General features: G+C 42.7%; 1 protein-coding gene across 1 annotated transcript in view; it reads left to right on the top strand.

Moving 5' to 3' along the window:
- Positions 1–6,895, top strand: part of LIPC (lipase C, hepatic type) — a 163,371-nt gene extending 156,476 nt beyond the window's left edge. The window contains exons 7-9 of the mRNA XM_055537823.1: positions 216–333; positions 1,893–2,111; positions 6,748–6,895. Coding sequence (XP_055393798.1) covers positions 216–333; positions 1,893–2,111; positions 6,748–6,859 — 449 coding nt within the window. The 3' untranslated portion in view covers positions 6,860–6,895. The remainder of the gene's footprint in view (positions 1–215; positions 334–1,892; positions 2,112–6,747) is intronic.
- Positions 6,896–12,054: the final 5,159 nt, after the last annotated feature.

The raw sequence follows: 12,054 nt of genomic DNA, 5'->3' as shown, positions 1-12,054 counted from the left end.
ATATTACAAACATAAGTCTTCTTAGACATTAAAGAAATTCAGAGAAAGAAAAAAAGGAAAATAAAAAAGCATTCAGAATTCCACCACCCAGAAAACAAAATTGGGGTATCTATTCATCCATACTTTTCTCTCTGCTTTCTTAAATTTTAAAAAATACAAGATTTTTTATTTTAAAAATTTCTTTCTCTCTCCCTCACCATCCCACCCTGCTCTAGTTTATCATTACCAGTTCAAGATTCGGTTCATCAACCAAACTGAGAACCCTGTAGAACCAACTTTCACCGTGTCATTCCTCGGAACAAGAGGGGAGAGGCAGAAGATCCCCATCGCTCTGTGAGTATGAGATACAGCCCCGTCCGTGGTGAGGACAGGCTTAGTTTTCTCACAGGCTCTGGATGGACTCTGCTTTCCAAGGGTCAGGCCAGGCACAGCTCACTTTCCTCAGCCCAGTATGAGTGTCCCAAACACCCTGTCAGAGGGGACATCCGCCCACGCGCGACACCTTGTCACCCCTCCTCGGCCTCGCCCAGTCCCAACCATTACTTTATGTCGCTGCCACCTGTGTTTGTGATGGGCCCGAAGCGACAGAGGCTGAATGGAAAGGGGAACCAGAGGTGGCCAGTCTAGGAGGAGTGCAGAGAGCAGGCGCAGGACACATTCCTGTCCCCAGGAAGGCCCTGAGCACCTTTCCAGTGAGTTCCGAAAACCATAACCCGGAAATAAAACTGGTCTCATTCAACTTGGCACGAATTTTCCACTCAGTCAGACTGCACTGCCAGCCCTCCCCACCTGTCCTTCGCCCTGCTACACACCTGCTCACAGCACAGGCAGTGGCCTCACGCCTCCTGCACGGGCTGGCCTGCTTCACCGGCCGCTTTATTTCAGCATCTCCACCCTCAGCATGGGCTCTCCTTGGGAAGTGACACCAGCCTTCACCTGCTCCAGGGACGGTTCTCAGCCTCCCGAAAATCACCCCTGGTTTTGAGCCTCCGATCATCCCACGGATTCAGTCACTCAGCAAGGATGTGTCAGTGCTCTGCACTAGAGGTAGAGAGGACCCTATCCTTAGGGTGCTCCCAGCCTAGTGGGGTGGGTGGATTCCTAAACGGTGCTTTGCAACATCCTGCAGGAAGAGCTAAGATGAGCTGAGCCAGGGAATCCTCCAGCCACCTGTCTCACCCTAAATCCAGTGTTAACTCTGCACCATCCCAAATCTCTCCCTGGGGGAGCAGGGATTGTTCTAAGTAGTGGAAAGAGTGCCCGACTGCTCTGTCAATATTGGGACATTTTAATGTCTTGGAGATTAGTGAGTAAAGCTGATAATGAAACCTAAGGATCTGCATTTAAATTTTGCTCCAAACTGGTACATCCCTTTTATATATGGTTTTCTATTACTGCTCTACTTGTTGTCTTAATGGAAGTTTCTATTTATGTTGGGGAGGAAGAAAAGCACTGATCTGGAGGGAAGACTGTAGTGTGGTGCTCATGTATTGATCATGAACCTACAGAACCTACAGAGAGCTGTATTGCCCAGAGACACCTGCCTTTTTTGGAGGCAGTTCTGATGTGTTAAGCTAGAGATTAGGAAGCCTGAGCTAAACAAAGTTAACTAGATTCATCACTGCAGAACACTTGCAACCTTTTAAACATGCTATCACAGAAAATAAGATGGTTTTCCCAGTATTTCTGCTCTGGAAAACCCTTTTTTATCCTGGCACATCTATTGTTATCTCTATTAATAGTCGGTCCACCACCACTTTGGGAAATGCAGCAGAAAAGACCATCACGAGTCATTCAGGCAAATGTAATACATCCTGAAAATCCCATCCTGAAAGCATCACTTTGCCGTTACAAATCAACTGACTATGTCTGGTTTCCTTTGTATCTTCAAGGAGCAAAGGAATTACTAGTAATGAAACCTATTCCTTTCTAATAACATTGGATGTGGATATTGGGGAACTGATCATGATCAAGTTCAAGTGGGAAAACCGCATGGTGTGGTCCAATGTCTGGAATACGGTCCAAACCATCATCCCCTGGGGAAGAGAGTCCCTTCACTCGGGCCTTGCTCTGAAGAGCATCAGAGTCAAAGTGGGAGAAACACAGCAAAGGTGAGTGCTATTTCATCCTCCTCCTAACATCTGTTGAGCATCTACCTACGTCCCACAATTTAATACTTGCATTTATCTTATGAAGTGGGCATTGTTCTGTTCCAACGGTGGCATACAGATGCTCAGAAAGGTGCAATGACCATCCTGAGTTCCCAAAGCCACAGGTGGAAGGACCAAGATTTACACCCAGGTCTCTGATTCCCATCTAGCCTCTTTCCTCTGCCCACACCCCCCCCTCCCCCCCCCCACGTAACAGCTACCTGCCTCCAGAGTCTGAGAACCACTCCCTGGCCCAGTGCTCTTCAGATTTCACCCCATGCTGGCCCAAGACCACATTTTGAACAGCAAGGACCTAGAAGTGACATTTCTTCTTTGTTGTTTACCCAGAGAAATGCTTTTAGCAGATCACAATCTCAAAATCTCACACTGAAGTGGCACCTTTCAAATCTTAGAATGCCAAGGGATCACTGGGAAGCTTATGAAACATGCAGAATTCCCAGACCCACCTGAAGAGCTTCTGACTGGCTGTGGTCTATGGAGGGCCACACATTTGGTAATAAGAGCCCTAGGAAATTCTGGTGTGGACCAGCCGGTTACCCTCAGGAGGTGCGGTTCTGTGAATGTCTCCCTTGGCCCACAGGCCCTGGGACACGCAGGGGTGGGTTGAGGGCAGGGAGTTAAGGCAAGAAAGGATGTCCAGCGGCTCCCTCAGTCCTCTCAGCAGGGCAAAGGGATGCTCGGTATATTTTCCCAGGGCTGCCGTGCTTTTCTGTGGTTCTGCAGTTCCGCAGACCCTCTCCTGTCTCCTCCCCACTCTATTCAGGAAATGTGTCTCTCCTTTCCTACTGCCCTCTTTCGAGCAGCCCGCTTTCTCTCTGGAGTGCCGCCAGCGGAGCTGAAGAGCAGCACGCCCCTCACCTCTGAACTGCTCTCCTCCCTTACCCCTGGGGTGTCGCTGCTAGCAGCCGCCCGTGGCAGATTTATGCCCCCTGAGTCCCTCACACAACCGCACTGCGAGATTTTATCTCCCTGGGATACAAAATCCTGGCAATTACTAAAAGCATACTCTGCAGTCAGCCAACAGATTTCTCCACATGATCAATTTGAGAAAATTAAACTGCTTCTCTCCTCTTCAGCGCTTAGCTATTCTTGCATGACTTGTTGGCCCTTTAGAGCAGCTCAGCTTCTGAGCATCAACCCTCCCCAGATTCTCTCAGCTAGAGAGAGTAAATCCTCAGTTTTAGAGGCTGCTCGCCATGACAGTTCTAGGTGCCTCGACCTGAACGATAGTATAAAACACAGGGCTGCCTTCTCCCCTGGTGCTTACCCACACAGCTCTGCAGAAGGAAAGAAGGGAGCAATGAGAGCAGTGTTCCAGAGCCTTGCTGCACCATGGGCTTGAACTAGGGACTCCAGAGCATTCACCTCACAGAAGCTTCCCAGTGACCCTCTGAAACAGGTAGTATTGCTGTGCAGCTTAGGAGCCTGAGGCTCATGGGAGTTACACAGCTTGGGGACATTGCTAATAATTGTCTGAGCCCAGGTCTGAGTTAGTTCGTCTGATCCATTGCCCATTCGTTGCCTCTGCAGTTTCTAACAGCTCCGCCTCCATTAGTCATGGTCCCATTGATCTGACTTTCTTTAATCTAGCAGTGTTGTAGAGCTGGAAATGAATATATATGCACATCACAGCTTTCCTCGGGGCTGTAAGAGGTACATCATGAAAAGGAAGGAAGGGATCTGGGACCTATAGTTTTTTAAGTTTTTAACTCAGTGCTTCCTATGGGTCTTTGGAGTACCCAACGCCATTGGGAAGGATGCCAAAAAAGTCAGAGTTGTGGCTTTGGGCATTAAGAAACTCCAGGACCTAATTAGGAAAATAAGATGCGTTAATTTTACTAATGATCTGCTTCATCCCAGGGTTTCTCAAACTTTAATGTGCACATGAATCATCTGGGAATCATGTTAAAATGTAGGCCCTGCTTCAGTAGGTAGAGATGGAGCCTGAGAGTCTACATTTCTAACAAGCTCCCAGGTGCTGCTGATGCTGCTAGCCCATGGATCACACTCTGAATAGTGAGAGTCTAGTATTGCAGGGTCTAGAAGTCTAAGAAAGACAATGGTTCAGGTTGGTTCTGTGGGTCAATGTTGCAGCAGGCTTCAGGGAGGCTCAGAGGGATTCCCAGAGAGACAGGCAGTGAGAAGAGCAATACGCAGACAGAATCCAATGACCTCTGCATCAGCTGGACCTAAAGTCAAATTTTGATTTCACTGCTTCCACCTATGTCGGCTCAGACAATAACTGTTCCTCTCTGAGACTCAGTTCTTTAGGAACGAATGGGAATTATAATATGTACTTCATGCGGCTAATAACAACTACCAATTTCTGAGTACCTTTTACAAACTAAAATCCCAGAGCTGGGATGCAAATAAACCTCACACTCTTAATCTCTTTGCTAACAATAAGAGAGGAAAAAAAAAATGGTTAAGTGACTTGCTCTTTACCTCTGTGGAAGGAGTTGAATGAGAGGTGACTTTCTTCCCCCTAAGCACAAAGTCAGGGGTGAGAGGACTGTTGTAGGGTGAAGACCGAGAGCAGAGAGGATTGGTTCTATAGCAAGACATGAAAAGTGATTGGCTAAACAAAATGAGAAGATATTTGATTGCCTCAGTAATCATATAAACGCAGACCAAAAATCAATGAAATTATCACTGGTGACCCATTAGTTTTGCAGGAGTCAAAACACAGATAACATCCAGAGTTAGTAAAGGGGTGGAGAAATGGGCATTCTCATGTACTATTCGTGGAAGTATAAATTACAGAGCTTCTGCAGGGGAATTTCATTCAACAACTAACATTTAGTGAACATATATCTTATGCTAGACACTGCTGTGGGCACCGGATATACAGTAGTAAACAGAGTAGATAAAGCCCCTGGTCTCATGGAGCTTATATTATCAAAATTTGACATATGCAGAATCTTGACCCAGAATTTTATGCTAGGTGTCTATGCTGGGGAAATATTCAACATATCCACTAAGGATATCTATGCACTAAAATGTTTGTTGCAGTACTATTTGTAAATACTAACCCATTGGGGAAAATCCAAATCTCCATTAATAGGAAAATGGCTAAATGCACTGTGGTACATCCATACACTGGAATGTTATGTAGCAGGTGAGAAAGAATCAAATAGATTTTTTTTTAATATAATCGATTTATAGTATTTTGGGTATACAGCAAAGTGATTCACCTATCCAGATTCTTTTTCATTATGGGTTATTACAAGATATTGAATATAGTTCTTTGTGCTAAGGTCCTTGATGTTCATCTATTTTATGTAGAGTAGTGTGTATCTGTTAATCCCATATTCCCAAATTATTCTTCCCTTTCACTTCTCCCTTTGGTAAGCATAAGTTTGTTTTCTATGTCTGTGAGTCTATTTCTGTTTTGTAAACAAGTTCATTTGTATGATTTTTTAGATTCCACATATAAGTGATATCATATGGTATTTATCTTTCTCTGTCTGACTTACTTCACTTAGTATGATCATCTTTAGGCCCATCTGAGAATGAAATAGATGTGTATATACTTATACAAACAGGTCTCCAAGTATGTTATTTGATAATGAGGAAATTTTTTCAGAAAAATTCATACAACAAATTTTATGTTTGTATATGAACATCCATATAAGTGTAAATGCATAGAAAGAGGTCTGGAAAGACAGAAACCAAACCATGAAAACAGGGAGAGGAGTCATATTAGTGAAAGGTGATGGAGAAGACCTTTAATACTCAACTTTATATATTTCTTTACCATTTGAATTTTTCAAATGCATCCATAATTACAATACTTTTTAATGTTAGATGTTTGATTTAGTAAATACTTGACCTTAGATACAATTTTTTTTTTTTTAAAAAAGAAGCTATAAACTACAATTCTCTGTGACTATTGCTATTTTTTTTTTCCCCCCAAATAGATTCAATTGAAGTCAGTAACACAAAATAGCATCTCAGGCCAAACCAATGGTCAAAGTCATCAGCTGTTGGTCTCCAAGAGAGACCCAGAACCCATGGTGATGTCCTTTGTGGCTGGAAGATCAAATAAGAGGGAAGGGCAGGTTACAGTGCTGAGCCAGGCAGATGCTGGTGACAGGGCCTCATGCCCAGGTACCTTTAAGAAGGCTACTGACCAACTGGAGCGTGTCCAAAGGAGGAAGGCTGGGAGCGAAGCCCGCCTGTGAGGAACAGCTGAAGAAAGTGCGAATGTTTGCCTTGGAGACAGGGTCATGTAGTGAAAGAAACAGTTGTTACTCTCAAATCTTTGATGAGCTGTATAAGGCAGAACAAAGCAGGACTGCCCCAGGACTTTGAGTTCTTTACAGAAGTGAAATATCACACCATGAAGAGCTCCTGGAAGCCTTACACAGATTGCTTTAACTGATTTGGCTTTTGTTTTTCTCTGAAGTTATAAAAATATTTGCGGTCATAAAGACCCAGTTTTGGTTTTTTTTTTCTTTAAAAAAAATAGCATAAAGTTCATGTTACATGAATTGAGTATTTAACAAAGGACGAAACATTTCAATAAGCTCCACCCAAAGCTTAGTGCTGTGTTTGTTTGATGTTTCCTATGCAGAATGACATTTTGCTCAGAAAACATGAATGATCTACTACTTCACCCAGCCCGGGAGAAAACCTTTGTGAGATGTGAAGCAAACTCTGAAACACTGAAACGAAAGATGAGATGAGCTTTAATGAAGACCCAGTGTGAAGAATAAATGATTTTATACCTTATCTGGAATGGTTGCTTTGTTTGGAAACCAAAGTTACATAAAGAATCTTGCATAAAGCTTTAATAGGGTTTAGATTTAAAAGGGAGCTCATTTCACTGTTATAAACTGAGATTTTCCAAACTGTTATGTAACTATATTCAAATATTAGTGTAACCAGAAATTTCCCAGTTTTCTGACTAATTGGTAATATATGCAAATAAGTACAAATTTAAGAGCCATCTGAGATCCACTGTTCTAATTTAAAATGTCTTTTACAATTAAGTCAAATTTCCCATATTTCCTTGCTAGTTTGTTCTGATCAGTTTTTTTGAAGCATGCTGGAAAGGTACTTCTTTACAATATAACTAGCACTTCCATAAAGTGAAATTCCAGTTAATCACAGCTGTGTGTCCCAAAGCACATACCCTTTAAGACCATTCAGCTCACTCAAAGAAAAAAAATTCTACTTAAACTAAGAGTTTCCATCAAACAAATCATACAATTATTTCCCTGAACCAAACCGAGAGTAGCAGAATTCTCCTAAAACTACTAATGATAACCATAAAAGCTGGGCAGTCGGTCACTGTAATGATTAAATTACTATTTAAGTACCATTTTCCTCTTTTACTATTGCTTGCTACAAAAGCTAATGGAAAACTTGGACTATCTCAAAAACTTAGATATCAAATCTCACACTGCCCAATAAATGAAATAATGATGCTTTGACCAGCAAATTCCACCACAGAGCATGTGAAGGAAATATTACATCTGGCAATTACTTGGATCTGTGTTTCACGTAATTCAGAGAGGAGAATCTCACTATGCACGTCAAAGCCTCACCTGACCTTGGCATTGCCCCAGCTCTACACAGCTCATCATTCACATGCTCTTCCCCAGAGCAGGACTCCTGCAGATAAAAGTCTTGAAGAGATGTCTGCCTCTGATGAAATCAATTGCATGATTCACTTTTATTTTTCTTGGAAAGACCCACAGAACTAAAGGATGTGGGGCAAGAAGGACAGCTGGGTCAAGGCTGTATATTTTGTCCCGAATGCTACTCTTGACTGCAAAAGCATCTGACTGCCCTTTTAGCTATTGTGTGTGTCTAGAAATATTAGATACTAAAATGAACAATGTTTTCCATTATGTCAGAAATACTAAGATTTACAATAAGATAACCTTTGCATTAGATTAGCATGTTTTATCATTGACTATCCAGAGAAAACTTTAAATATCCCTTTTGGGACTTCCCTGGTGGTCCAGTGGTTAAGAACCCATCTGCCAATGCCTTCCCTGCTCTGGGAAGGCCCCACGTTGCCTTGGAGCAACTGAGTCCATGTGCTACCACTGAGTCTATGCTCTGGAGCCCACAAACCACAAGTACTAAAGCCCGCACACCCTAAAGCCCATGCTCCACAATAAGAGAAGCCACCAGAATGAGAATCCTGGTCACCACAGCTAGAGAAAGCCCGCTCACAACAACGAAGATCCAGCACAGTCAAAAATATAATAATTAAATTTAAAAATTTATATATTCTTTTGCTATATACCCTGTAGAATCTATGTACAAGTCAAAGGATACTCCTATCGGCCTTGAAAACATCACAACCAGAAACAGTCCACATATTCACCCATGAAATGCAATGAAGGGGGAGGAGCCAAGATGGCGGAGGAGTAGGACGGGGAGAACACTTTCTCCCCCACAAATTCATCAAAAGAGCATTTAAACGTCGAGTAAATTCCACAAAACAACTTCTGAATGCCGGCAGAGGACATCAGGCACCCAGAAAAGCAGCCCAACTCTTCGAAAGGAGGTAGGAAAAAATATAAAAGACAAAAAAAGAGACAAAAGAGGGAGAGACGGAGTTCCGTCCCGGGAAGGGAGTCTTAAAAAGAGAGAAGTTTCCAAACACCAGGAAACCCTCTCACTGCCGAATCTGTGCCGAGCTTTGGAAGCACAGAGGGCAACATAAAAGGGAGGGGAAAAAAAAATAAACAATTAAAAATTGCGGATTGTGAGCCCTACGGTAACTCCCCCAGCGGAGAAGCAGCGCAGACGCCTGCACACGGCATTAGCAAGCGGGGGCTGGGCAGGGAAGCGCGGCGCGGGCTGTGTCCCTTAGAGTAAGAATCCGCCCGAATGTCCTGAGCGCTATCTGAGCGAAATAATTTGGGCTAGCAAACCAGACTGTGGGATATCTACCACGCGAAAAGCCAGCCCTAACCTAAGACACCGCCAGGCCCGCGCACGGAACAAAGGACTGAGCAGAGATAGCCGGCTGCAGACCTTCCCCCTCCGGTGACAGGCAGCCAGAGCCGGAAGGGGGCAATCGCAGCCCCAGAGAGACACTATCTATAAAACTGTAAGCAGGCTTCTTTGCTAACTAAAACTTCTTGGGGGTCTGGACGGTCAACATCTGCCTGAGAAGGTGCACCGGTTTTACACCCAGATAACCGAGTGGCGGGGAGGCGATAAGTCGCAGCATTGGCGCCTGCCAAACACATCACCTGAGCTGCTCGGATCTGGGAAGAGCACAAAACGCAGGCCCAACCGAGTCTGCGCCTCTGAGGGCTACCCGAGTGCCTGAACCTGAGCGGCTTGGACCTGGGAGCTCAGCCCAGGGCCGGCCTCTGATTGTTCCCGGCGGAACAACCTAGAGCCCGAGCAGTGTGGGCAGGGAGGCTACACACAACGTGAGCGGGGGCAGACCCAGTGTGGCTGAGGCACTGCGAGAGCACGCCAGTGTTATCTGTTTGCAGCATCCCTCCCTCCCTCCCCACAGCGCGGCTGAACAAGTGAGCCTAAATTAAAAAAAAAAAAAAAAATAGTGTCCTCAACCATCCCCTTTGTGTCAGGGCGGGAACCAGACACTGAAGAGACCAGCAAACAGAAGAAGCTGTAACAGAGGGAAACGCCTTGGAAGCTACAGGCCATAGATTAAAACCCTGTGGTTACTACGGATTACATAGGAAGGGGCCTATAGATCTTGAGAAATATAAGTCGGACTAAGGAACTGCCAAAAATGAACTGAACCCACAATACTCACAACAAAACCAGAGAAAGACCTAGATATATTTTTACTATTTTTACGATCAATCTTTCTTTCTTTTTTTTTTTTTTAATTAAAAAAGAAAAAAATTTTTTAAGTCCTCTATTGTCCTTTAATTTTCACTTTTATAACTATTACTTTGCAAAAAAAAAAAAAAAGACCCTATTTTTTTTTTCTTCTTCAGCAAACTTCATATATATATTTTATAATTTTTTGACCGTGGTGTTTTTTTTTTTTTTTCTTTTTTCTTTTTCTTCTTTTCTTTAACATTGTATTTTTGAAATTCCAAACTGTACTCTAGATTTTTAATTTTAGCCTTTTGATATATGCTATCAATTTTGTACCTATAGTTTTTTTCATAATTTCTGTGACTTTTTTTTTCCTCTGTTTCTTTCTCTTCTTCTTTTATATAACATCATATATCTGCAATTCCAAACTCTACTCAAGATTTTTAATTTATGCTTTTTGGTATTTGATATCAATTTTGTACCTGTATTTTCTTTATAATTTTTGCGACATTGTTTTTGTTGGTTTGTTTGTTTTCTCTCTTTATTTTTCTTCTTCTTCTTCTTTTTTTTTTTTTTTTTTTTTAACGTTGTATTTTTGAAATTCCAAACTCTACTCTAGATTTTTAATTTTTGCTTTTTGGTATTAGTTATCAATTTTGTACCTGTAGTTTCTTTATTACTTTCACGACCTTGTTTGTTTTTCTTTGTTCGTTTTTTCTCTCTTTCTTTTCCTTCTTCTTTTCATTAACATCGCATTTTTGAAATTCCAAACTCTACTCTAGATTTCTAATTTTTGTTTTTATGTATTTGTTACCAATTTTGTACCTTTAAGAACCCAATCTTCAGGACCCATTTTTCACTAGTGTACGAGATTACTGGCTTGACTGCTCTCTCTCCCTTTGGACTCTCCATTTTCTCCACCAGGTCACCTGTATCTCCTCCCTAACCCCTCTCTACTCTACCCAACTCTGTGAATTTCTGTGTGTTCCAGATGGTGGAGAACACTTAAGGAACTGATTACTGGCTGGATCTGTCTCCCTCCTTTTCATTTCCCCCTTTTATCCTTCTGGCCACCTCTGTCTCCTGCCTCCTTCTTCTCTTCCCTGTATAACTCCGTGAACATCTCTGAGTGGTCCAGTTGTGGAGTGCACATAAGGAAGTGACTACTGGATAGCCCACTCTCTCCACTATTGATTCCACCTCATCTCATTTGGGTCACCTCTAACTCCCTCCTCCCACTTCTCTTCTCCATGTAACGCTGTGAACCTCTCTGAGTGACCCTCCCAGTAGAGAAACTTTTCATCTTTAACGTAGATGTTTTATCAGTGGTGCTGTATAGAAGGAGAAGTTTTGAAACTACTGTAAAATTAAGACCGATAACTGGAAGTAGGAGGCTTAAGTCCAAACCCTGACTCCAGGGAACTCCTGACTCCAAGGAACATTAATTGACAGGAGCTCATCAAACGCCTCCATACCAACACTGAAACCAAGCACCACACAAGGGCCAACAAGTTCCAGGGAAAGACATAACAAGCAAATTCTCCAGCAACAAAGGAACACAGCCTTGAGCTTCAAGATACAGGCTGCCCAAAGTCACCCCAAAACCATAGACATCTCATAACTCATTACTGGACATTTCATTACACTCCAGAGAGAATACAGTTCCATCCACCAGAACATCGACACAAGCTTCCCTAACCAGGAAACCTTGACAAGCCACCTGTACAAACCCACACACAGCGAGGAAACGCCACAATAAAGAGAACTCCACAAACTGCCAGAATACAGAAAGGACACCCCAAACTCAGCAATTTAAACAAGATGAAGAGACAGAGGAATAGCCAGCAGATAAAGGAACAGGATAAATGCCCACCAAACCAAACAAAAGAGGAAGAGATAGGGAATCTACCTGATAAAGAATTCCGAATAATGATAGTGAAATTGATCCAAAATCTTGAAATTAAAATGGAATCACAGATAAATAGCCTGGCGGCAAGGATTGAGAAGATGCAAGAAAGGTTTAACAAGGACTTAGAAGAAATAAAAAAGAGTCAATATATAATGAATAATGCAATAAGTGAAATTAAAAACACTCTGGAGGCAACAAATAGTA

Source organism: Bubalus kerabau, chromosome 10, assembly GCF_029407905.1.
Source record: "Bubalus kerabau isolate K-KA32 ecotype Philippines breed swamp buffalo chromosome 10, PCC_UOA_SB_1v2, whole genome shotgun sequence".
NCBI lineage: Eukaryota > Metazoa > Chordata > Mammalia > Artiodactyla > Bovidae > Bubalus > Bubalus kerabau.
Note: the sequence above shows the minus strand (reverse complement) of the source record. Positions and strands in the feature narration are given on the sequence as shown.